At 37.6% G+C, this 26,983-nt stretch overlaps 1 protein-coding gene across 1 annotated transcript; it reads right to left on the bottom strand.

Moving 5' to 3' along the window:
• Window positions 1-1,200: 1,200 nt before the first annotated feature.
• On the bottom strand, window positions 1,201-23,297 carry LOC137093368 (transmembrane protease serine 9-like). Its single transcript, XM_067458183.1, has 18 exons — window positions 23,249-23,297; window positions 23,094-23,114; window positions 22,836-23,004; window positions 22,477-22,739; window positions 22,242-22,387; window positions 21,745-22,090; window positions 21,533-21,643; window positions 19,268-19,478; window positions 6,226-6,336; window positions 5,695-6,080; window positions 4,201-4,296; window positions 3,437-3,457; window positions 3,175-3,343; window positions 2,799-3,067; window positions 2,558-2,703; window positions 2,095-2,308; window positions 1,900-2,013; window positions 1,201-1,568 (listed from the first exon to the last, which is right to left on the bottom strand). The coding sequence occupies exons 1-18, from the start codon at window positions 23,295-23,297 to the stop codon at window positions 1,564-1,566; spliced, it is 2,847 nt and encodes a 948-aa protein (XP_067314284.1). The 3' UTR covers window positions 1,201-1,563.
• Window positions 23,298-26,983: the final 3,686 nt, after the last annotated feature.

The following is a 26,983-nucleotide window of genomic DNA, read 5'->3' as shown; positions in this document are numbered from 1 at the left end:
AGGCCGTAATCTAAAGCGTTAGTGTTTAATGCTGTTATATTTGATATTTTATATATTTGCTGTTATATTTGAGTTATGTTGAAGTTTTTGTGGTTACCATTGTGCTGTAGCATAAATGAACGTGAACACTACTGTGGCAAGCAGGACGAGGACGAGGCCAAGGGATCGTGAGAATGGGGCAAAGCCTGTGATGAGCGCCAGCTACGCGCCGCACCGGTTTTATGTCTCACGGAGGAGCTTGGATGCATAAAAGGAGCTACTACAACAGTGAAGGATGAGAGAGGACCAGGCCTGGATTTTATGTTATGTTTGGTTTACAATTTATTATGCGCGTGCGCGTCTAGCCCCTCCTGTTCGAGCCAACCGTTCCAGGTGGGACTCGAACCCCGGTCAGCATGTATGATAGTCAGACACTCTAACAAGGGTGCAAGCTCTAGCTCTAGCCAGTCAATAGAGTGTCTCTTGAGGTTAGATGAGTGAGGTTTACTCGCAGCGCAACTACTAGCTGGCCTCTGTTACACTCACCCTCCTAAACCCAACTTCCACCAGGGTCACGGCACCAATGTAACCCCTCCTGTTCGAACCGGCCGCTCCGAGCGGAACTTGAACCCGGGTCAGCCGGCATGAGAGTCGGATGCTCTAACAAGGAGGCTAAAGGCTGCAACCTCTATTGTCAGTCGCTAGAGCGTCTCTTGAGGTCTGAGGAGTGAGGTTTACTTGCACAGCAACTACTAGCTTGCCTTATGCATTTTACTTTAATTTTGTTTTGATTTATTAAAGTCTCTAAATCGTGGGTTCCACCGCCTCCTTCCCATATTAACAATCTCCATTACAACTGCATTGACCCCATAAGCAACAACAGTGTGTAAATGCCAGCGACAAGTACTGTAAGATCTTACTTGTTCATTAAATTTATGATCTAACTAAGTTACATTTAGCATGTGCTATGATGGCTAAGCTGTCCTAGCAGCTCCAAGCTCAGGATTAGACAAAAATGCAGAGTTGGCTAATCCGACCATCCCTGGGATAGGAATCATGTCCACCATTAGTGAAGTGGCGGAGGTATGTTCCTCCCAAACATTGTTAATAAAACTTCATTTAAAGAAATAGTGTTTTGAAGTGTTTAATGATTCTGATAAAAGCCATGATATACCTACACTGCTTAATATAATTCAGTAACATAAATAATTTAAACTCCCACTTATTTATCAGAAATGTATACTGTAATCACAAAGTCATTCATTTTAAAATCAAGGTCATTGCATATAACATTATAACATTTTTAAATAAGAAATGTACATATGCTATATGGAGGGGGAAAAGTGTCTACAAATAATCTGGCTTGTTACATGCTACAACTAGAAAGAGAGAGAATGAAAAATAGACTGGAGTGAGGTAAGTGCTGTTGTTAAACTTGTTGAACATGAACAACATAGATTTACACCCCTGAGTGAAGTCATTGCAGCAGATCTTTGACAGACTGTTTTCACTTTGCAATGTTTCCAAAGTAGCACTGAAGTTAAATATCCTGTTTCTGAATAATCCACGGAGTTACGACATACTTCACACTGCAGAGACACAAAAACAAAAGAGAGAGAGAGTTACTTTTGGAAATGCAAAGTTTGTTTAATTTTCACAAAAGGAACTTTTGATAGGATTTAAATTAATATAATACAAATCAGTAGATATATTGTTCAAAATGAAGACAAAACACAGACTTAGTAACTATAACCTCAAGACCAGTCAATTAAAAGTAATTAAAAAAATAAAAAAAAGCGGGGGAAGTGACTACCATTATTTGTTGCAGATGTTTGATATTTACTTTCTTAGGCAACAACTTTATGTGAATTATGTTTGTGTTTCTTCATGTATGATGGAAATTAATGTGTTTGGACTTACTGGCACAGCGCTGTTTGTAATCACTGCAGCATTTTGTTGTGCAGTTTGTATTGCAGTTGCAGCGATTTGAAATGTTGTACTGCTCATTGCATCTTCCCTTACAGGAGGTTGAGGCTGTGCATAAAAACAAGCATTAATCAAACAGATATGCTTTAAGTGTATAAACGTGTGTAGGTGTCTGAGAGAGAGTTTTACTTCGGCTGGCAGAGGAGCATAAGTTTGGGGGGTTGAAGGTGATAAATCCCGGCAGGTTCTGACCGATATTGCTTGTGATCCAAGACTGATATCGAGACACGCGGGTGTACACCCCAGGAGAGTTGGGATCGGCACAGCCATACCCCCAGCTGGTGATACCAGACAGAACCCACGCTGTACACTGTTGACTCACCATTGGACCGCCAGAATCCCCCTACAGAGAGAGACAAAAAGAAAGACAAAGGAGGGCCTTTTTATCAGGATGGGACGGTTGAATGCGACAGGAAAATGGCAGTCCGGGTCTGCACTCCGACACGTGTACATTATGTACATTTACATACTAGAGCTATTCAATATCAAACATTTACACTAAATGAGCCATGTGAATACACAGTAGGTTTTGAAATGCATTATGTTCTACAGTAGCTGTACACACTTAGATTGTAGTAATATTTTTTTGTACCTGACAGGTGTCTTTCCCTCCCTGTGTTAAACCAGCACAGATCATGTTGTTGGTAAAAGATCCAGAACCCAGTAGAGAACTACATCGAGTATTGTCCATCACTGGAACCATAGTCTCCTGCAGAGTCCCAGGAGCAGGTAGGTTCACTGAACATACACAAATGCACACATAATTATTAATTAGTAATGCTAGAAGTTAATCCATATGTGAATTGATGGATTTGTCTGTATTTTTTTTTAACCTCCAGCTCGAATATCTCCCCAGCCTGTGATCCAACTGCTGGTACCGGCACTGAAGACGCTGTTTTGGGCTGCCAGACACACAGGTCTAATGTAGTTATTGAAAGTAACTGTGGAGGACAGACGCAGCAGAGCGATATCATTGTCATGTGTTCTGCTGTTGTAAGAGCTGTGAACGATTTTCGTTCTCACAGTTCTCATGACTTCATTGGCATTGACCCCCTGCTGTGTCCTCCTTCCCAAGTACACACGCAGAGTGGATGTGCTGACACTAAATACAGTCAGAGAACATGAAAGTGAGAAAAGAACAACACAATATACAGAGTACATTTTATTAATTAAACCAAAAGTTCAAATGTGTGTTTAGGGGAATCTTACCCAGGTAAACAGTGAGCTGCTGTCAGCACCCATTCATTGTTTATTAGGGAGCCTCCGCAAAAATGACCTCCATTGGTAGAGCTGTGCAGACTGACCTGCCACGGCCACGAGCCAGCGGGCGCATTCACACCACCCACAATACGGGTGTTTAGAGGGGCTTGTCCGCAAACTGAGAGAGGTAGAAACATTTTTTCACATATAAGCATTTCTACAGTTACTATTTGACTTGATGTTGAAGTTGAAGAAAGAGAGGAGCTCTTACCATTCAGCTGAGAAAGTGAACCTGCAAGAGCAGAAATAAAGAAATTGATCAAATTCAAAAATGTTTCCCTTAATAATGACTCCTTGCTCTGCAAGGAGATCCTTGCTCTGATAATTGTAGATTTAACGTGTGAGACGCATTTCTGGGCAAACCAGTTTAATAAGCACAACAAGCATCCCTCTATCCCCCAACTTTTCAAGTGACATTAGCCCCATATCCAATGTTGAACATTTATGTGCTTCTTCTGTTCCTGGATTAATAACAGAATATGGCCCAGAAAGAGAATTTAAATGGATTATTTCTCATGATCATTGCAGTACAGAAATCACAAACTTTACTTAGTATCATATAAAAGAATAGTTACTGTGAACCTAGATGCAGATTCTGGGGGTTTTCCCCTTCTCCAGTTTTTCAGTTTTTTTAATATGTCCACTCCAAAAAAAAAAAAAGTTTGTTTGAATTTTTTATTTTTTATTTATGTATTTCCCACATAGGTGCTGCAGTTTTTCTTGCACTGGCATGACAACCGACTGATTACACTGATAAGTCTGATTGATGAACAAATGGTTCTTATGAATTGCCTTTTTTTTATGACACAAGTTTTATGTTAATGAGTAATTATTCTCATAGTCTTTAGTCTGCTCTTATGTGCTGTGTCACAAAGAAAACAAAAGTATATTCTATTTTTTATCTGTATTATGTCTTTGTTATCCCCACATTAATAGATATTTCATACCTTTGACATTTGATATTTCAGACCTTACCTTTGACGCAAATAAGCAGGGTCAAAGTGATACATGTTGATCTCCACATCTTCACACAGCGCCCCCTCTGTTCTTTGGATGGTTGCTTGTAGAAATCTGGTACAAAGTGACTCTAACAGTCCCTTTTATATGGTCGTGCTTCTCAAATTGCCCTATTCATAACTCACTCACCTGCCCACGCTTTCTAACGCTCCTCCTAATTTTTTTGTCATTCTTTTCCATTCAATTCACATTTATTTGTATAGCGCTTTTCACAATACATAGTTTCAAAACAGCTTTATAGAAAATGCATGTGTCTACACATGGGTTTAGGGTTATCGGTATTATTGGTGTATTTAAAGTTCCGGGTCTATTGTAGGTATTAGGTAAACTACACTATATTGCCAAAAGTTATAACAGCTTCAACTCTTCTGGGAGTTGAATGTTTATAACAACTTTTTTTGTGTGTGTTTATGGGAATTTTTGACTATTGTTTGAGAAGCGCATTTGGGATGTCAGGCACTGATGTAGGATGAGAAGGCCTGGCTCGCAGTCTCCGCTCTAATTCATCCCTAAGGTGTTCTATCGGGTTGAGGTCAGGATTCTGTCAAGTTTCTCCACACCAACATCACTCATCCTTACGGAGCTTGCTTTGTGCACTGGTGTACATTCATGTTGGAACAGGAAGGGGCCAACCCCAAACTATTCCCACAAAATTGGGAGTATGAAATTGTCCAAAATGTCTGGTATGCTAAAGCATTAAGAGTTCCTTTCACTGGAACTAAGTGGTCAAGCTAAAACCATGAAAACCAACCCCACACCATGATGCCCCCTCCACCAAACTTTAAACATGGCACAATGTAATCAGGCAAGTACCGTTCTCCTGGAAACCACCAAACCCAGACTCGTCCATCGGATTGCCAGATAAAGAAGTGTTATTCGTCCCTCCAGAGAACACGTCTCCACTGTTCTAGAGTCCAGTGGCGGAGTGCTTTATACCACTGCATCCAACGCTTTGCATTGCACTTGGTGATGTAAGGCTAGAATTCAGCTACTCGGCCAGGGGAACCCATTCTCTGAAGCTCTCTGTGCACTGTAATTGAGCTAATCTGAAGGCCACACAAAGTTTGGAGGTCTGTAGCTATTGACTGCAGAAAGATAGCGACTTCTGCACACTGTGTGCCTCAGCATGCGATGTCCCCGCTCTGTGATTTGACTTTGTCTGTTCCTGTTTCTGAGTTTCTATTGTTCCCAATTGCTTCCACTTTGTTATAATACCACTAACAGTTAATAATAATAGATTTTATTTATAACACTCGTTTCATTTCTGAAGAATCTCAAAGTGCTACAATGGAAAAAGGAAAATAACAAAAATGAATAAAAAGTAAAAAATATAGATTAATAAATACAATCAACACAAAAAAAGCCTTAGTGAACAGAAAAGTCTTCAGTTCAGCTTTAAACTGGTCCAGGCTCTGTACAGTAATCCAGCATGGTGGAGATAAAGGCATGAACAAGTATCTCTGTATCCGGAAGGGTTAGAAGGGGACGGAGTTTGGAGATGTTTCGAAGGTGGTGGAAGGAGGTTTTGCATGTGGTCGTTGAAGGTCAGCTGTGGGTCAAAGCGAACCCCTAGGTTTGTGACTGAGGAGGAGAAAGTGATGACCTGGCCTTCAAAGATGAGCTGGGATAAGGAAGAGGAGTGGATCTGATGAGGGGTGCCAACCAGTAGTTCCTCAGTTTTACTGGAGTTCAGCTGGAGGAAGTTACTTCCCATCCACGCCTTTATCTCTTCAAGACATGTGGTAAGTCGGGGCAGTTTTGATATAAAGTTGCACGTCATCAGCATAACAATGAAAGGATAGTCCATGTCTGCTGATGACAGGACTGAGGGTAAGCATCTAGAGGATCAATAAGATTGGGCCGAGAACTGACCCCTGCGGAACACCACATGTAACAGGGAGCAGCCTGGACTCGAATTCTCCCAATATAACACGCTCAGTCCTGTCAGAAAGGGACTGAAACCACTGCAGTGCTATTCCTGACAGTCCAAATGTATTGTGGAGGCCGTCCAGGAGGATGGTATGGTCCACTGTGTCGAATGCCGCTGTTAGGTCGAGGAGAATGAGCAGTGATGGTGATCCTGAATCAGCTGTCCTAAGAAGGTAATTTGTCACCCTGAGCAGCTTGATTGAAAAATCTCAAATAGGTTGTTGACCGTAGAATAGTGGTGAGAACATTTCATGAATGGACTTCATGGTTGCACAGGTGGCAACCTATCACGGTACTATGTTTGAATTTACTGTGCACCTGCGAGCAACCCATTCTTCACGACACACTCTTTCACTGCTAAAACTAAAGCATCATGTTGGAATTCGCACTGACATTTAAACCCCTCTGTTAGTGTGTCTGTCTCAGCAGTCTAACAGCGCTAATCACTGTCAGAATAATTAGGATTGCCAATCAAATTCAAAGAAGGTGTTCAAAGCAGAACAGAGTGAGTGTTTTCAATGAATTTCTATGAAAGTCAAGCTTCCACAGGCCGTGTGGTCACGAATGAATGACAGTACAGCTGTGAATGAATACAAATGCGGCCAGGAATGAATGCTGTGTGGCCGTCAATGAAAGCTGTGCGGCCGTGCTCATTTTAGTTTAAGTTTAGACTTCTTTTCACTATTCTTAATGAAAAACACAACAAAATGATACAAGCACAAACTCACTTAAATAGGCGCTTTTACATTTCACTTTGAAACCAAATCTCCCACGATCATCTTGTCTGTCAGCTCTTCGCTCTCATGATAAATGAAATCTGACTCTTGCTGCATTTTTGCTGTGATTCTGTTTCAGCTTACGCTGTATTAGTCAGTTTTTAATTGTAGTGTCTGTGCTCTAACTGAACTAAATTATTGTATTACTATAAAAATAGTAATTACAGTGCCACGGAGGGCAAGTGATGTAACCAGTAAAGGCTTGGGAGTGGCCTCGTAGGGCAGCGAAGTAAGTGCATTCTGGGAGCTGTTGTCTTTCATCCACATGAGTCAAAAATACATTTTCTGGCTAGAAGGCACCAACTTCTCAAATAATTTCACATTTCCCAATTTAAATACACATTAATATTTTCAGCAGTGAAATATCCATTTAAAATGTTTCATCATCCTAACAACAGTCTTAAGTAATGGAGTACAGCAGAGCAGCATCAAGAGTATAACAAATTGGGGGTACAATTTGGCCATTTCTAATTATTAGACCAATGTCTACAGTGGTTAGAGCCCTGGGTAGCTAATATCCTTTAATAATTTTAGGCAGATACAATGAGCTCATTGAAGTAGCCTAATTATTATAAATTGTGAACGTTACAATATATAGAACATTTTGCATTAGTGTCTGTTGATCCAGAGTTTCAGTAAGTGTTAAAAAAATATGTAAGAACATACAATAATATGTAATAATAATATCCTTTTAAATAAATATATTTAAATACATTCACTGATTGTTTCTTTTTTTATTAGAATTGGTTATATTTTTATTCATTGTTATGTATTTGCTTTATTTTCCCCCTCATCTCTTTACCTTGTCCTACTACTTTTGTCACATATAGGCTACTGTTTTTTGCCTACTACGGTATAGTAAGGAAGTATGCAATTTCGGGTGCAGTCAGGAAGGAAAACTACATGTTTTCCTAGTGGCCATGACGTCTTAGGTTGAGGGAACGATATCTAGCTTTATCATGGTTATTTTATTTTAAATGAAGGATAACAAAAATGTGTGGAATTGAGAAATTATATCTATTAACATATAATAGGCCACCAATTATATTATAGGTCTATTCAGTGGTGATAATTATTTTTAATTTTTTGACAATATGATGCAGAGATGCCTACATATGAGTTTCTAACAGGCACAATCCAAAATTAAACACGTTTAACATAAGTGTAATGTTCTTAATCAGAAAATGTATGTGTGTGTGTATATATATATATATATATATAGAGAGAGAGAGAGAGAGAGAGAGAGAGAGAGAGAGAGAGAGAGAGAGAGAGAGAGAGAGAGAGAGACAGAGAGAGAGAGAGAGATCTTGGATCTCTCTTGATCAGTCTGGCTCTCAGGTTTCACTCCATTTCTCTTGCCTTTAACATAATTGTGACACAACAGATCTCAAGATCCGGCAAAATAAAGAATACAGAATCCTGAAAGTTGGCCTTAGAATAAGCCTTCTATCATCGAATTGTCTTAAAATGTGCTCATTAATCAGAGATCAAAAGGCTTTAGAGCAGACTGTAGAACCCTAATAAAGCACTTCAAACATAGAATTACTTTGTTGTTTGTGAATCAGATTATCCTTTATTGAAATGCTTTATTCAAGGACACAGGGATGACAAAACAGGATTCCAAGCTTGAGGAATTTGTAGACTATTATGGGGGAAGTGTTTTCTTTTTCTTTTTTGTATTCATGTTGATATATATATTAGAGCTGTTGAGCGATTAACATTTAATTGATTCGAATTAATTACACAATGCAGTGATTAATTAATACAGTTGATTGGATTGAGATCTGGGGAATTTGGAGGCCAAGTCAACACCTCAAAATTCCTGAACCATTTTTGCTTTGTGGCAGGGCGCATTATCCTGCTGAAAGAGGACACAGCCAACAGGGAATACCATTTCCATGAAACGGTGTACATGGTCTGCAACAATGCTTGGGTAGGTGTCATCCACATGAATGGCAGGATCCAAGGTTTTCCTGAAGAACATTGCCGAAAACATTACACTGCCTTTGCCGGCTTGCTTTCTTCCCACAGTGCATCCTGGTGCCATGTTTTCCCCAGGTAAGCTCATCCATGTACCCAGTCATTCATGTGATGTAAAAGAAAATGGGATTAATAAGACCAGGCCACCTTCTTCCATTGCTCCGTGGTCCAGTTCTGATGCTCACGTGCCCAATGTTGGCGATTTCAGCGGTAGACAGGGGTCAGCGGCCATGCAGCCCCATACACAACAAACTGTGATGCTCTGTGTATTCTGGCCATGACCCTGGAGTACTTCCTTGGAGTACTTTTGATAGTCCCCCAGGGTTGTATTTTGGGGCCTATATTGTTCTCCCTTTACATGTTGCACTTGGGGGATATTATAAGAAAATATGGTATTTACTACCACTGTTATGCAGACGATACGCAAATGTATCTGCTGTTGAAATGCCAAGATACTGGCTCTTTAACACGCTTATTGCAATGTTACGTCCCAGTGTGTTTTCTTTAGAAAGACAATGCTTGTGTGCCGTGCCGTGCCCTGCCCTGCCCTGTCTCTCTCTCTCTCTCTCTCTCTCTCTCTCTCTCTCTCTCTCTCTCTCTCTCTCTCTCTCTCTCTCTCTCTCTCTCTCTCTCTCTCTCTCTCTCTCTCTCTCTCTCAGGTTACTTACCACCAGCTTACTCACCCAGCATGCATCAATGAGCTTTGGCCATGACCCTGGAGTACTTCCTTGGAGTACTTTTGATAGACACTGACCACTGCAGACCAGGAACACCCCACAAGAGCTGCAGTTTTGGAGATGCTCTGAGGCAGTCTTCTAGCCATCACAATTTAGCTGTCCAATCACACTGGAGGGGACGAGACAAATACAACGCTTACCAACTGCCACATTCAGCTTGTACAATGTCAAGCACCCTTGAGGGCATTTGGTAGCGCAGCATTTTTTTTCAGGCTTTTAGCTGGCTAAAAATGCTTCCGAAAAACATGGTAGATCAATTACAACAGACTTGGCCATCTGGCCAATCAGAGCAGAGTGACTCGGGGAAAGGAAGGATTTTCGAATGAACAGGAATCATGGAGGGCACCAGATTAATGCTTACCTATTTATTGGGAAAATCTTATTAAAACCAACATTATATGTATTGCCACATGCACTGACAACCATATAAACATGATGCTGTACCCTTTCTGCTGATTCTGTAATTTCGGTCAAATGCAGGCTATTTTTTGCTGTATTTAAAACATACAATTTGCTTCAATTTATGTAAATTATGTAATAATGCATTGATGACAAGACGAGATCTGTTGTGGGAAAAATCTAATAAATCATACACAGCATTAACTGTTAGCTATGTTTAAAGGTTATGGCACACCCATCTTGGGAATTTGGATGTAAAGATGCTGCGTTCCAGGCAGGTTTTTGAGCCAGCAAGTTACAACTTCAAAATGTGACTCACAACTTTGTAGAATTCCAGGCAAAGTCAAGGCAAACTGCCTGAGAGCAAGGAATCGTGAGATGTAAACAAAGCATGGCAGACCTTACGGGGCTTATGCTCATTTAATCATTTCTATCGCCAAAGGTGCTTACTCCTACTCCGCATAAGGCAAGAGAAGCTGTTAAGTTATACATTTTACTTTACGTTATTTGTATATTTGAAAATGGATTTGGTATTAATTTATTCTTGGACTCAGTGGACTGAAAACTAGCTATTGTTTAATTTGCAGGTAAATAACATCAGAGCAATACCTTATTTTAATAAATTATTTGTACTTCCATAAACGCCACATCCGTAGGGGCTGTCAGAATGCGTAACTGGGATTAATTACATCAATCTAGTATGAGTTCACGGGTGGGAAGTCACGGGTTTCACTGGACTTTTACAGGTAGAAGGTTGGAAAAACACAGGTTAAAAACGCAGGTAAAAATCTAAATTGAGCATCATGACACTAAACCACATGAAAAAACATAAAGAATTGAATGCTGAAGTGCCAGTGATACAAATAGGTACTTTTAACACAGAATCCAGTTCAACAAACCAGTTAATCTCATTTTCAAAATGTATTGAATGTTTCTGAATTTATTCTATAGAAAATGTTTTGCCCACCAATTACACTTTATATTCAGAATACTTTAAATTGCTTTGGGTAAAAGTGTTTGCTAAATGTCTGCTTATTTAGTAACAAGAGCAGAGCTTGTCCATATATAAAGAAAAGAGCTGCGTTTCCCAGCGCAACGTAAGCTTAAGTTGATCGTAGAATAATTGCCACCAATGGTCTCCACGATCAATTTACAATGCTTTTGGGAAACGCAGCCCAGGGCGGTATTAGTGACAGTATCTACAAAAAATGACATGACTTTGTGGTATTGTAAAATCTATTACATTAATTCATGTAATTTATACATTGTAAAATCAAGATTAAGTTGGAACTATATATTTTATGTAAAATGTACACAATTTATTAATGTAATAAATTAACTGAGAAGAAAGAGTACATTTTACCATATATTTACAAATAGTATTTAATGTTTTATAGTCACAGCACATTCACCTAAAAATACTAAGTATATTTTAATCTGAAAAGCAAAGTAAATCTGCCCGCCCGTTTTTGTTGTTGCTCAAAAAGATCCCGGTTCAGTGGCAGAGACGGTCGGTTTGGGATGTCGCTTTTACATGGCTGACTTATTCTCGGTAAGTTCTGACTTTTCTATTTTAGATTTGTGATAACGATGTACTTCGTTTTGATGGTTTGATTAATGCATAGACGTTACGGTTTAAAATTGACTAAAAGTGAGTTTTAATCACAATAACGGTAGCTAAAGCTAAAGCATTATCCACTTCTATAAAGTTGAGACTGATGTTAAACTTAGTCAAAGATAGAGGGGATTAAATGTAGTTAGCCACGTTCTTGTAGAAAAAGTCACCCTGTCTGGTTAACTTCAAAATAATTTAATGTTAGCTGGCCGTGATTAAGTGCTAGCTGCCTGTGTGTGTGTCCTCTAGCTAATGTTAGCATTTTTTAAAAGTGTCTAAGTTAGTTGTTTTTATATCCACTGAAAATTTCACAGCAATTATTTTATCAAAGCATAAGTTAGTCTGCACTCTGCACTAAAGAAGGAAAGTTTGGATAGCAGGTGAACTCTGATACCAAATAAGCATTGATGTAAGTTATAACGTTAGCAACAAGTGCATGAATGTCAGCAATTCTATTTTAGTGAGCTAACGACATGAAGGTCCGGTCACCTTTTTAATGAAAATAAAATGTAATGTTATAAATGTAATTCTATTTCTTAAATGGAATTGTGTTCTTTCTTTCTTACAAACTGTATGCAGGAGGACAGTCGCAGTGTTGCCGCTGAGCATATCCTTAAGATGGTCGTCCATGGAGCTGATTGAGAGGATCCAGTCGATGAATGAGCATTAAGGAAAAGTGACCATTCTGTTTCAGCTGGACTATGCATGTGCTCGTCATTAAAGGGTTAAGTTAGTTCAGTTCAGTCAAAAATGAAATGTCTGTCATTAACTCCTCTCCCTAATGTCGCTCCACACCCGTAAGACCTCCGTTCATCTTCACACACAGTTTAAGATATTTTATATTTAGTCTGAGAGCGTATGCAAGTGTATGCACACTATACTGTCCATGTCCAGAAAGGGAATAAAAACATCATCAAAGTATTCCATATGAGACATAAGTGGGTTAATTAGAGTCTCTTGAAGCATCCAAAATACATTTGGGTCCAAAAACAAACAAAAACTACGACTTTATTCAGCATTGGCTTTTGTTATTTTTGGACTCAAATGTGATACATTTCATATTTGGCTGAACTAACCCTTTAATGTTAGTTATGCCACTGTTGGCTGCTGATGTTTAGTTGAACCATACATGGTTAATTCTACAGTTATTGTAAATTATAATGAATGTACCTTAACTACTTAATCAGTTGATGTGAACATTACTGATTTAATGGTTAATTGTAAATTTTGACATAATAAACTGTTCAACTTTATTGTATTTGTGTGATTTGTGATAAATGTATTTGATGCAGAGAAAATTATTACATTTATTTGGTTTAAAATAGCAACATTTACATAATAATAGTGAGTAATATAAATTAATTCAACTAAGTAATTCAAAATGTCAAATGGACAAACATTATAAAATCTACTTAATTACTTCATAAGAGTAAATAATACAGATTTATAAAATTTTCACAATAGTTATGCTCCTTTTAAAATTAAATTTACTTGATTACTTTTAATAAATACAACATGCTAAGTTAAATATAATTAAGTAACATTTACTAAATGTCTTTGCAAATGTTACATTTATAGTTAAGTACATTTTACTTGATATTGGCAAGTAAGTTGTACTTGATATCACAGCAGTAAATTTTACTTAGAAAAACTGAGTGCAAATTGTTACAAAGATTTTATCAAGTAAATCTCACAAGTTGTTTTTATCAGTGTATTCAGTAATTTTATATGTCCTTAAATAAGCCATGCTACTTTTGAGATGACACATGTTGGAAGCACTTATAATGACAGGTTAATTGTTAAGGAATTTCAAAATCGCAAGTCATCATGAGATAAAAACAGCTGAAACCAGTATTGCAGGAACTACAGTAGAATAGACTGTACAAGGATGTAGAGTTAAACCTAATAAGACAGTACAAACATATTTAGACTGTGCTTATGAAACATCACATTATGTAACTATGTACCAGGTAAATATGCATAGTGTTAGAGATTTGTTGAGTGATGTTTGTCTGTATGTGTTTTGGCATATGTTCAGTTGGGTTCGAAATTAGACAGACGAATGATGACAGATGAATACCACTGATCATTCTCCAAGCCGGAAACTTCATGAGAAAAGCTTTTAAATGGCGCTGACTAAAAAAAGATTAGGCCTACACCATTTAAGCCCTTTTCAAAGTAAAATGTACTGAGATATGCAGTTAATTACACCCGATCTCAGATCCGCATTTGACACAGTAGACCATAAAATCTTAATCGTGCGCCTAGAGCAATGTGTAGGGATTAAGGATACTGCACTGAGTTGGTTTAGCTCCTACCTGTCTGAGAGAACATTCTCAGTCTGCCTTGGAGAATTTGTCTCCTCAACAGCTTCTTTGTCCTGTGGGGTCCCCCAGGGTTGTATTTTGGGGCCTATATTGTTCTCCCTTTACATGTTGCACTTGGGGGATATTATAATGAAATATGGTATTAACTACCACTGTTATGCAAAGATATGCAAATGTATCTGCTGTTGAAATGCCAAGATACTGGCTCTTTAACACACTTATTGCAATGTTATGTCCCAGTGTGTTTTCTTTAGAAAGACAATGCTTGTGTGCCGTGCCCTGTCCTGTTCTCCCCTCTCTCTCTCTCTCTCTCTCTCTCTCTCTCTCTCTCTCTCTCTCTCTCTCTCTCTCTCTCTCTCTCTCTCTCTCTCTCTCTCTCTCTCTCTCAGGTTAATTACCATCCGCTGCAACTCGTTGTGAGCATGCCTAAGACTGAGCAGAGGGTATATACTGTAAGGATCATTCAGAACATGCAATGGAGAGGAACACTTCTCCCCAGTCTCAGACTACAAACAAACTTTCTGTATGTGTAGCAGAGATCAAGTGTTTATCTTTGAGTTAGAAGTGTAACCTATACTTGATAACTGTGTCTAGTTTGTCATCTATAGTGTGTGAAGAGGTATCATTCTAGATGACTTTTTGGGTAACTATATTGTCACTTTTTGTCACCTCTAGAAATTAATTTGTTGCGGTTACTTGAGAAAAGTAGGGAGAGAGTGCCTTTTTATTTTGTGTAATATTTTTCTCCTGTTTTTTTTTTTTTTGTTAGAGAGGAAGCTCAAGGAAGTTTATGTTGTTGTATGTCACGTTTTTAAGCTTTTGGTTATATGTAGAAAATAAATACAATAATTTTTACTTAAAGTGGTGTTTTTGTTTTCACTCTGAGACTGAGGTTGAAGTGTGTTCTCCACGTTTCTCTTGTTTATTTACATGTCTACATTAATTTCCAGGGAATATCTTTGATTTTCACGTGTTATCTTCCCTCCTGGCCCCTAGACTCGGAGGGGAACGTAACCGCAATGTTTGAAGGAAATTAAGGAATGGGTTAGGCTAGGCATCAATGACATTACATTTCCTTAGCCTTAATGATCAAAAAACTGAAGTTATGCTGTTTACGTGAGGAGGTACACATGGGTCGTTAGATTTGGACCTTGGTGAACTGAGTTAAACCCCATGTAAAAATTTAGGGGTTATTATGGCCAGTGATTTTAAACTGGACAAACAGGTTAACTCAGTAGTTAAATCTCTCTCCAGACTGCAGATGGTCCAAAACGAGGCAGCACGTTTGTTATCAGGTACACAAAGCGGGATCATATTTCCACTATTCTTGCATCTCTTTATTGGTTACCAGTCCAATTCAGAATTAAGATTTTGATGTTTGTTTTTAAACCCCTTCATGGTTTAGCACCTTAATATCTTTCTGACCTGATTAAGCCCTATACTCTGCAAAGGGCTTCAAGGTCCGCTGACCATTTGCTCCTAGTTGCTCCACGGGCAATGTTGAAGAGGAGGGAGGACCGAGCCTTGCGGTGGTGGCCCCAAAGCTCTGAAATAGTTTGCCTCTTTATATTAGGCAGGCTCTTACACTTGCTGTTTTAAAAATCTAGTTTAAAAATGTATTTTTATAGTTTGCCTTCTGACACTATAAATACTGCTCTCTTATTGTTTACTTCTGTTTTGGCTCTTTTCCCTTATTATTCATTGTTTTGTTTTCTTGGTGTTTAGTCTATATGCGTGTAGCACTTTGATAAGCACCAGTTGTTTTTAAAAAGTGCTATATAAATTTTGATTTGATGGAGGTTAAAGAAAACACAGAGTATAAAAAGAGCACTTTAGGATTTAATGATTGGATTATGTTCACCTGTAGAAATAAATGTTATCACCTTATGTTGCGTAACCAACATATACTGGCAGTGAGTCAATAGTGTCTCTTCTAATGAATGTAAGAATAGCAGAATCGTTTATCTACAGAGATATTTTGGTTGCTACTTCCTTATAGACCATGAACTCATCCTGAAACTTAACATGAAAAGAACTTCCCCTTTGAAGTCAGTCATTCACTTTTTGTTCTAAACTGTATTGAAATGTAACTATTGTTGTGGAAAAAGCCTATAGTGATGGCAAGTCATCCTTTGTGTCAAGCCAATGGCTCGCTGGTGAGATGTTACGCATGAATTGTAGTTGTGATTTATCATCCTGTTATCCAGTAACATTTTGGCTTCATCATTTTTTTTGGGGGGGGGAAAGGGTACATGGTTTTCATGTTTTTGGCATTCTACCATAGTGACATGTTTAATTATTAATTGTAAAGCTCAGGGAATCAAATTATAATATTTATATGTAGATTATCGTTGGCTGTGAAGGTTCCCATTCTGTTAAGGACATATGCATTTCACAAAATGTTAATATTGTAAATGTTAAACAATAATGAACTTTTCTTGTATATGTACCTTATGCCATCATAGTATTTTCCTTTTCTTGAAACAATTACAAAATGAATATGATGTCTTGAATATGAAAATGAATAAATATAATGTCTTGATTATTAAGAACAGGTACTTTTTGAACCCATTTCTGTCAACAGGACGGTAAACAATACAAACATTTTGTTAGTATGCAAAACATTTAATGTTGTTGTCTTGAGGGTGGATTGGATCATAGGGTGGAACACCATAACAGGTTCTGTGGATGAGTTTTCCGTCATTGTTCTGCATGGTTTGGAACTGCTACCATAAATTATAGGTTATAGCATTTGCAAATACACCAAATACAATGTAGCTAAGTTAGCCATAGCTCTTTGAGTGATCAACATTTGGCTAGCTAACCTTCTAAATATAAACAGAACTTTTATAACTATGTCAGATATGTTCTTTAAATGTTTTAACCGGACAACAGCCTAACACATTCATTGTGTGTACAGTTGAATTCCAGCAAGAAAAATAAATGCAATTTCCTAAAATTGCTTTCAATGGAAATGTTCTTTGTTGAAAGTCGAGAAAGTAGCCTACATAGCCTAGGCCTACCCGCATGGAAGATGAGTTAAGGGACCGGTATATTAATAATAAATAAATAAATAAATACATAGTTTCACATTATATATATTTAGGGCTGTAGAATTTAGTAGGGACGTACGTGTCCCTCCCTCCCTTCCATAAAAAAGGATGGATGGTGCGTCCGTCTTCACTCTCTTCCGTTGACGTGTGAAGCCACCAGCTGTTCAAATATGGCGCTGACATCATCTGCGCAGTAGCAACTTGGAGCCCTAATCTGCATTAGTAAGTGCGAGGTGAAGCTGCGATATCGAGGTCCCGTCCACTGTTACTTCTGATGTGATTCATATGCTGTAGTTAGACTACAACAACTAAAACAATAGTGGAACATCAAAGTTTGACATCTTATGTTAAAGTGTAATATATTCTCCCTTTAAATATTTTGATCAGATCAAGAATTTATGCAATTATATTACTATATTTATATTTGAAAGAACTAAAAGAGTTTCATGTCTATCTTTGTTCAACTGGTAGAGATTGAAAGTAGGCTAATTGGTATTAATAAGGTTTTAGTAAGAGAATGATTGGTAAGTAGGCTATAATTACACTGTTGAAGATGTAATTATTATCTAGTAATTAATTAAATAATAGGCTAGGCCTACTTTAAAAAAAATAGGCAAGTCTACTTTTAAAATATGAAAGTATAACCGCCAATAGGTTATCAACTGAGTGAGTTGAATTCAACCAATTCGTTCAAAGTGATAATTTATGAATGACTGTATTTATGGATAGCTGAAATATATAATTTACTCAAATGTGTTGATTATTTAAGGAATAATAAGCAGTGGTTGTGCTGTTTGTTCTGTTTTCTTTGATAGAGCACAAACATAATGTGTCTATGAAAGTTCCTCAGCAGCATAAGTTATTATTTTTTTCTGTTATCACAGTGGATATGTTAGGGAAGACTGCACTTTTAAAATAGATTATAATCATCACAATACATGATAATCATCACAAATGCATGTAGCGTGCTCCATTTCTATGACAGTCGATGCTCTGGTCGTCAGCAGCCGCTTGTACCACCTGCTGGTGAGGTCGACTAACAGAAGATGGAAATTATGCTATTATTATTTTTTTTCAGGTAGTGCAATTCAACAAGATTGTTGTTTCAAAAACAGTTGCAATTATTTTACTTCCGTAAATTTTGTACAGGGTTCCCACACTTCTTAAAACCTAGGCTACTTGAAAGTCTTTGAATTTCATACACGTGGATTCAAGGATTGGTAACTTGAAAACAAACATAGGTCATTGTCATTGACCATTCACGTTTTTTCAGACCAAAAAATGGTCTGTTTGGGGAGGAAGCAGGAAAACCCTGAAATTTACAGAGCTTACCTTACACAAGCGCCATCTAATCTTAACATATTTTAATGCCTACAGTTAACTTGTCCATATCTTTTTATTTAACCCTTTAACTCTCACCCCTAGAAGGAGCCAATGAAAAAAATATTTTTCTTTAAATTCTTATTATTGAACATATGGACCTCAGGTGTTTTTTTTGTAAATAAAAAAAAAAAAATGTTTTAACTATAAGATTTTAAACTCTACCGTACGGTTGAGATGTCAGTTTGTGGTAAAAAAATTTTTAAATTAACAGTAGATTATGTTTATATATATATATATATATATATATATATATATATATATATATATATATATATATATAACAACCAATCAAGCATAAAATTATGACCACCTTCCTATATTGGGTTGGTCCCCATTTAGCTGTCAAAACAGCCCTGACCCGTCGAGCCACGAACTCCACTAGACCACACAAGGTGTGCTGTGGAATCTGGTACCAAGATTTTAGCAGCAGATCATTTAAGTCCTGTAAGATTTATTGTACTATATATACACCGATTAGGCATAACATTATGACCACCTTCCTATATTATGTTTGTCCCCATTTTGCTGGCAAAACAGCCCTGACCTCTCAAGCCATGGACTCCATAGGCCCCTGAAGGTATGCTGTGGTATCTGGCACCAAGATATTAGCAGCAGATCCTAAAGTCCTTTAAGTTGCACTGTTGCGTCTCTATGGATCAGACTTGTTTGTTCAGCACATCCCACAGATGCTCGATTGGATTGAGATTTGGGGAATTTGAAGGCCAAGTCAATGCCTCAAACTCGTGCTCCTCAAACCATTCCTGAAGCATTTGTGCTTTGTTCCAGGAGCATTATCCTGCTGAAAGAGCCACAGCCATCAGAATACCGTTTCCATGAAAGGCTGAACATGGTCTCAGCAATGCTTCGGTAGGTGGTGCGTGTCAAAGTAACATCCACATGGATGGAGGACCCAAGGTTTCCCAGCAGAACATTGCCCAAAGCATCACACTGCCTCCGGTGGCTTGCCTTCTTCCCATAGTGCATCCTGGTGCCATGTGTTCCCCAGGTAAGCGATGCACACGCACCGGGCCATCTACCTGATGTAAAAGAACATGTGAATCCTCAGACTAGGCCACCTTCTTCCATTGCTCCGTTGTCCAGTTCTGATGCTCACGTGCCACTGTTGAAGCTTTCAACGGGGTCAGCATGGGCACCCTGACTGGTCAGCAGCTATGACGCCCCATACACAACAAACTGAGATGCACTGTATATTCTGAAACCTTTCTATCAGAACCAGCATTAACGTCTTGAGCAATTTGAGCTCCAGTAGCTTGTCTGTTTGATCAGACCACACGTGCCAGCCTTTGTTCCCCACGTGCATCAATGAGCCTTGGCCCTGTCTTGTACTTTTTTAGTACTTTTAGTACTTTTTATAGACACTGACCACTGCCAGTGGTATTGGGGGAACACCCCACAATAGCTGTAGGTTTGGAGATACTCTGACCCAGTCCTCTAGCCAACACAACTTTGCCCTTGTCAAACTCGCTCAAATCCTTGCTCGCTACATATGCCCATTTTTCCTGCTTCTAATACATCAACTTTGAGGACAAAATGTTCACTTGCTGCCTAATATATCCTACCCACAAATAAGTGCCGTGATGAAGAGATAATCAGTGTTATTCATTTCACCTGTTTGTGTGAGTAATATTATTATTGTATAGTATTTTATTTTATTTTTTTACTATGTCGGCTTGATAAAAACAATAAAATATCCCAATGGACATCCTCATAATCCACTCTCAGAAGGCCCTATTGTCACACTTGAGTCTGTCCTACTATCTGGCTATTTTATTTGGAAAAATCATACAATATCATCACCGTATTTTGATGTTTTAATTAAGTAATGATTCATAAAAAAGAAAACTAAAACCAGTGAAATAAATGTTAAAAGCATGAATAAGAGAGCTCCCTCTCTTGTAGCTACACTCTACCAGCCTCTTTCCTCATTGAAATGTAAAAAGTCACATGACATGCCCCTAAAATGTCATTTTAGTTGTCAGTGTATGCTTGAGCATTTATGCAGTAAAGATAGATGCGGGTACAGTAGGTCTTTGATATTTCTGTTCAGATTGGCAGTAAAACACCCAACTTTATTGTATTTATTGTGCTCGATTTAAAGTAAATGTGTTTTAAAAAGTCCTTGAATCTGGTGTTCATAATAAAGGGGGAACCCCTTTGTACTTAAAACTAATATTATAAATCGGTGTTGCATCCAGAAATTCGTTGTACAACATTGCTGTTCATGTTGAATTTATTTATAATTTTACAAAATGATAGCTACTGCAGTAGATAATTTTTTATAAAAATGGTTTTTTTTGGGGGGGGGGGGGGGGGGTGGTATAAGAAGTCGCTGTTTTCTTAGAAATAAAGCTTTACAAAAGTTAATGTAAAATGACATCTATAGCCTACTCATTAATGGTTTGAACATTAATGGTCAGTGTTTCCTCATAGCAGTCCATCAACATCTAAAACAGTCTCCATTGCCTAAAAGTTATTTTCTCTTTTCAGTAGTAGCATATCGCCCCCTGTTGGTGTAATTCATTACAGCAAAACACTTTACAAGCCATGTGATGCAAAGTATTTCTTTTATTTCATTCAATACAGATACTGATTACATATATAGCCAAATTATATTATCACTTAATGCAGATAGATTTATAATTAAAAAAAAATCATAATATTTTGTATGCTTTGTATATTACATGAATCAGAAATTAAGTTTTATGACATTTGTTTTAAAATAAATCTTAAGTCTGAATAGAAAAAAGATTTTAAATTTAGAATGTATGAAGAAACTGATATATAAACTATATATATATATATATATATATAGAGAGAGAGAGAGAGAGAGAGAGAGAGAGAGAGAGAGAGAGAGAGAGAGAGAGAGAGAGAGAGAGAGAGACGTTGTGCCATGTAGCAGCTTGTGCCAACCAAGAGTTACCACTAGTGATCCCCTGCAGAGACACAAAAACATACAGGGATTGTTTGATATTGCTGGAGTAACTTACTGGTTGAGTGATGTGAATTTTATTTCAGAACTATAAGCACCCTTAACAGTTGCATGTGTATTTGTTTGTGTATATGGACTTACTGCATCGCTTTTCATAATCCCTGCAGCAGTTTATGCGGCAGTGACGATTGCAGTTGCAACGGTTGCGGATGTCAAATCTCTCACCACATCTCTTTCGACAAGACACCGAGGCTACACCAAAAAGAGATTTAAACAAGCATTAGAAATGAGTGTTAAGAAGGCATAAATGTGTACAGGATTGTAGAGTGTGTGTATATGATAGAGAGATTTACTCTGATTGGGTGGAGGTCTTAAGATAGTAGTTGTTGTTGCTGAAGTAGTAGAAGTCTGTGAGGTAGTACGAGTAGATGTAGTAGAACCGGTTAAGGGGGTAGAAGTAGGAGATGTAGTAGAAGCAGGTAAAGTCGTAGAAACAGGTTGGCAAGTGCTTGTAGGGTTGAAGACGACGAATCCTGGGAGATTCTGGACAATAGTGGTGGTGATCCAACTCTGATACTGTGAAACACGCGTGTAAACACCAGGAGAGTTGGGATCGGCACAGCCATAACCCCAGCTGGTGATACCGGACTGAACCCACACCGAACATTGCTTGCTCACCATTGGACCGCCAGAGTCCCCCTAAGACAGAGACATTTAGCTATGGGACTGGCCTGTACATACTGTATATAACATTTAAAAATGAAGGATAGATGGACATTTTGTGTGTCAAGATTAAAAAAATGTGCACAATTTTGATGTGCACACTTAATAATCGTATTGGCTCTTGTACCTGACAGGTGTCTTTCCCTCCCTGTGTTAAACCAGCACAGATCATGTTGTTGGTAACAGATCCAGAACCCAGTAGAGTATTACATTGAGTATTGTCCACCACTGGAACCATAGTCTCCTGCAGAGTCCCAGGAGCAGGTAGGCTCACTGAACATACACAAACATATGTAATTATTAATTCGCGGTGTCAGAAGTAAATGCCATATGTGAATTGATGAGTTTGTATGTGTTTGTACCTCCAGATTGAACATCTCCCCAGCCTGTGATCCAACTGCTGGTGCCAGAAGGGAAGCTGCTGTTCAGTGCTGCCAGACACACGGGTCTAATATAGTCATTAAAGGTAACTGCGGAGGACAGACGCAGCAGAGCGATGTCATTGTCGCTGGTTTGACTGTCGTAGGAGGGGTGAACGATGATCGTGACAACATTTCTACTAATTTCATAGGTATTGACTCCCTGCTGTGTCCTCTTTCCCAAGTACACAACCAGGTTAGATGTACTGACACTGAAAACAGGTGAAAATGATGAATCAATAGTGTGAAAACAATCTATCAGCTTGTTTGGAAGAATAATTGTGTATTGATGGGAATCTTACCTAGGTAAACAGTGAGCTGCCGTCAGCACCCATTCATTGTTTATGAGGGAGCCTCCGCAAAAATGACCTCCATTGGTAGAGCTGTGCAGACTGACCTGCCACGGCCACGAGCCATCAAAGGCATTCACACCACCCACAATACGGGTGTTTAGAGGGGCTTGTCCGCAAACTGAGAAGAAGAGAGATTCTTCACATGGGTATTTCTGTGGTATTTGACTATATCTAATATAACATTTGAGGAATGAGACAAGCTCTTACCATTCAGCTGAGAAAGAGAACCTGTTGTGGAAGAAGTCATACACATTAGAGAGAGAAACATTTTTAACTTTAGCTGCAAGACAAGAAAGAAAACCATTGCAAAAACATTTAATGCTGGTAAAGTTTCTACCTTAAACATTAAGTGTAATTCTTACCTTGAACAGATAAGAGCAGGGCTAAACTGACACACGTTAACCTCCACATCTTCACAAACCGTCTCTTCTCCTGCAGAATGGATGGTGAAGGTGGATTTGTTTCTCTTTGCCTCTCACAAGCCTTTTTATATTCACTTATTTAGTCTCTACTCGTCACTCGTCTATAATCACTTTAAAGTCACAGTAATCCATTTTTATTCATATTTTCTGCTCCTCGCCCTGTTTTTACAATGCAGACCTGTTAAACATGCATTATAGAACTAAACACTAAACATCTTGAATTTACTTAACATCTTAAAACATAAATACATTTTATTTCAGAGATTAAGAGTTTTGTTAAAGGGATGGTTCACCCAAAAATTGGGTGCACCCTCATGTTGTTCCAAACCTGTATGAGTTTCTTTGTTCTGCTGAACACAAAAGAATATATTTTGAAGAATGTTTGTAACAAAGCAGAGAAAACCACCATTGACTACAATAGTATTTTTCCCCTACTATGGTAGCCAATGGTTGCTCTATCTGCATTCTTCCAAATCTTCTTTTGTGTTCAGCAGAACAAATAAACTCATACAGGTTTGGAACAACTTGAGGGTGAGTAAATGATGACAGAATTTTCATTTTTGGGTGAACTATCCCTTTAATCTCTTTCTTATTTGGGCAGAGTATTCATGTTATATAATAATTTATTGTTGTTTAATTCAACTGAGAATAATTAGTCAGTCTAATACAGTATATTATGCAGACAATTTTATTTATATATAATATATATATATATATATATATATATATATATATATATATATATATATATATATATATATATATATATATATATAATTCATTAGTGCTATCAAACGATTATAAAAAAACGAATTAATAACACAATTTTCTGTAATAATTGTAATTAATCACACCTAACATTCAAATTTTAATATATTTTAATATTGTAATAATTTCACATTTAATATCCAAATCAATGAAACGACAAAGACTGTAGCCTATATTTTAGATATTTGTATAATGGCATCTTTTTATGAAAGAAGAAGACTTTCCAATACCAATACTGCTATAATGATGTCTCTATGAAACTTTTTTTTCTTTCATTTTAGTCATTAATTATAGCCATTCAGCATTACAGTATAATTGAAAGCTATACATTTTAACATTTGTTAGTTTAAAAAATATATATCAACATTTAATTTAAGTGAGCTTCAAAAACAATCTTCACATAAGCCCATTATAATAAATGTCACATTTACCTGTGGCCTTTGATATATTAGGGCTCAATTTTTTCCATTGGCACCGGTTTATTTTAAAAAAAGTAAGAAAGCGAAATGCAAATAAAATTATTGTTTTAGTTGTTTTTGACCCATGTAACCTTGTAAACCGTATAACAGTTAGGATAGATACAGAAATTGAATAAAGTTATCAAACAATTGACAGTCTTTACTAGCCTAGAAATCTAGACGCACCCTAGCGGCAGCAAATTTAATTTGCCCGCAAGTGTCGTCTAGGAACTCTCAATACCCCTCTGAGCTGTATTCCTCACAATCTGGACGGCCCAATCACATCGTGTATATAGTCGGCGGGCGGGGGCCATAATGACGACGGCCGAGTTGCGTTTGTGTGCTTCTAGTAAAGAAACTGGCGAACGGCGGCGGTCTTTCGAATCAGCTTTGACCGCGATCCTGGAAGACTTGGAGTTAAGCTTTTCTCTGAGAAAAGAACAAAGAACGGCGCTGAAGTCATTCTTAAAAAGGGAAGATGTGTTCGGAGTTTAGCCGACCGGATATGGCGAATGTTTAATCTATCAGCGAGCTCTGTTTCACCTTCGTTGCTCTGGTTGGTGTAGCGCTATCCTATCACGTGCAGAGGGAGTTTGAAATACAACCGTTTATCCCGCCCCTCGGATTGAGCCCTGTCAATGGTGAGTTTCCAGACCAAACATCTTGATGTGGGTCTGGCTTGTCAGGCTAAGGATCTGCTGCTTCTGGTCGGGAATATTATAGATTCCAAATTACTTTAATATCTCATCTAGTGTATAGCGCATTGCATTGGTTACTGGATTTTTAATTTTTTGAAAACTGACATTTCGGTTTGCTGTTTACTAGTAAGTCTTTACTGCATGAATTATAAATGAAAAATAGATTAATCCTTAATAAAGCTACAAAAGTTATTTAGTCAAGAGCAGTGAGTGATTTTCTCTTTTTCTTTTGTTCTTTGATAATCCTTAATGACAGACAGCAGCAGGTTTATTCTGCTGTCACTTTAAGACCTGCGGCACATGACACGGATCTGACATGCATCCCATTTTCTCACAACTCTTCATTTAGGACTTCATTTAATTCATTTTTAGACTGCACTTGCGAGGATACTCGACAAAATGGGCATTTTGGCATAATTTGGTGTGTTTTTGTCCATTCAAGCGCTGTCTGAAGCGGTTTTTTTTCTGAAGTGTTTGTGTGTGTGTGTGTGTGTGTCTGTGTATCGTCTGTCTGGCACAGACGAGAACAGATTGTTGTATTAAGTCATTCTTTTTGTTTGTTTTTTGTACACAAAACGTATTTGAAGAGAACAAGCTTTATGTCACTTCATAAAATTAAGGTTGAACCACTGGAGTCGCATGGACTGTTTTAACAATGTCTTTGAATATTTTTTTCACATGTTATTTCTGTGATTCTGCATGAAGATGAAACTTTTTTAAATGAATTACTCAAAATGCTAAAGTGCTAGGTGCAGAACTCACTGAGTCACCTGCCCTCTGATACACTTTTACAATGACGTGCCCCATGCTGTTTTTTAGCTCCTAATGGGTGTCTTAGACAAATACTGTAATTTTTGTATTTGTGCGTTTCACCAACACCTTTTTTTTTCATCTGTCAGAAATCCAGATAAACTGGGCCTACTTTAATTGATGTGTGAGGAATGTCTTCTCTAAATAATTGACTCATATAAATGATTCTTTTTTTCATTCTTTTTTGTTTTGTTTTTATTATTTGACAAGGAATCTAACAGCGTATGTAAATGTATATTTTGGATAATTGTATTATAAAGAACATTACATAAAATCAATGAAAGAGAAACTAAATGGGCTAGTTGAGCACTTACTTTAAAAACCATGCATGGGAATTTTTATGTAGTTTCTATTTATTATTTTTGTAGATCTGAGGCTTGTTGTGATTTTTACATTATGATGTGTAACAAAGCATGGCTAAATATCTTTTTTTTAATAACTGATTTATAGAGTAAATGACAGAAGTGTCTTTTGTGTAGATTGATATTTTACTTTAAATATTTAAAATAATAAGTTAAAAAATATATTTATATATAATATTTTTTTTATATGCAGTGAATGGTGAAATATACAGAATGGTGACTGAGATCCATTGTTGAAAGTCAAGCAGGTTTGGGGGGAAATGAGGATGAGCAAATTTAATTTTTGGTGAACTATCCTTTTAAGATTTAGCATTATCACCTTGCTCGATTTAGATAGGCTGCATTTAAGAATTTAGTTTATGTGAATTTAGTTTTAGAATACAAGTTTAACAGGTCTGCATTGTAAAAACAGGGCGAGGAGCAGAATATAAAAAAAATGGATTACTGTGACTTTAGAGTGATTATAGACGAGTGACGAGTAGAGACTAAATAAGTGAATATAAAAAGGCTTGTGAAAGGCAAAGAGAAACAAATCCACCTTCACCATCCATTCTGCAGGAGAAGAGACGGTTTGTGAAG

This window comes from Pseudorasbora parva, chromosome 12 (genome assembly GCF_024679245.1).
Source record: "Pseudorasbora parva isolate DD20220531a chromosome 12, ASM2467924v1, whole genome shotgun sequence".
Lineage (NCBI taxonomy): Eukaryota > Metazoa > Chordata > Actinopteri > Cypriniformes > Gobionidae > Pseudorasbora > Pseudorasbora parva.
The sequence above is the reverse complement of the archived record's forward strand: the minus strand, read 5'-3'. Positions and strand labels throughout refer to the sequence as shown.

Coding starts and splice junctions, on each gene's coding strand:
- LOC137093368 (XM_067458183.1), bottom strand. CDS start 23,297: ATGTGGAGGTTAACGTGTGTCAGTTTAGCCCTGCTCTTATCTGTTCAA. Junction 23,115..23,248: donor CCTGCTCTTATCTGTTCAAG/GTAAGAATTACA, acceptor CTTCCACAACAG/GTTCTCTTTCTCAGCTGAAT. Junction 4,297..5,694: donor TTCCGGATACAGAGATACTT/GTTCATGCCTTT, acceptor ACTTTGTACCAG/ATTTCTACAAGCAACCATCC.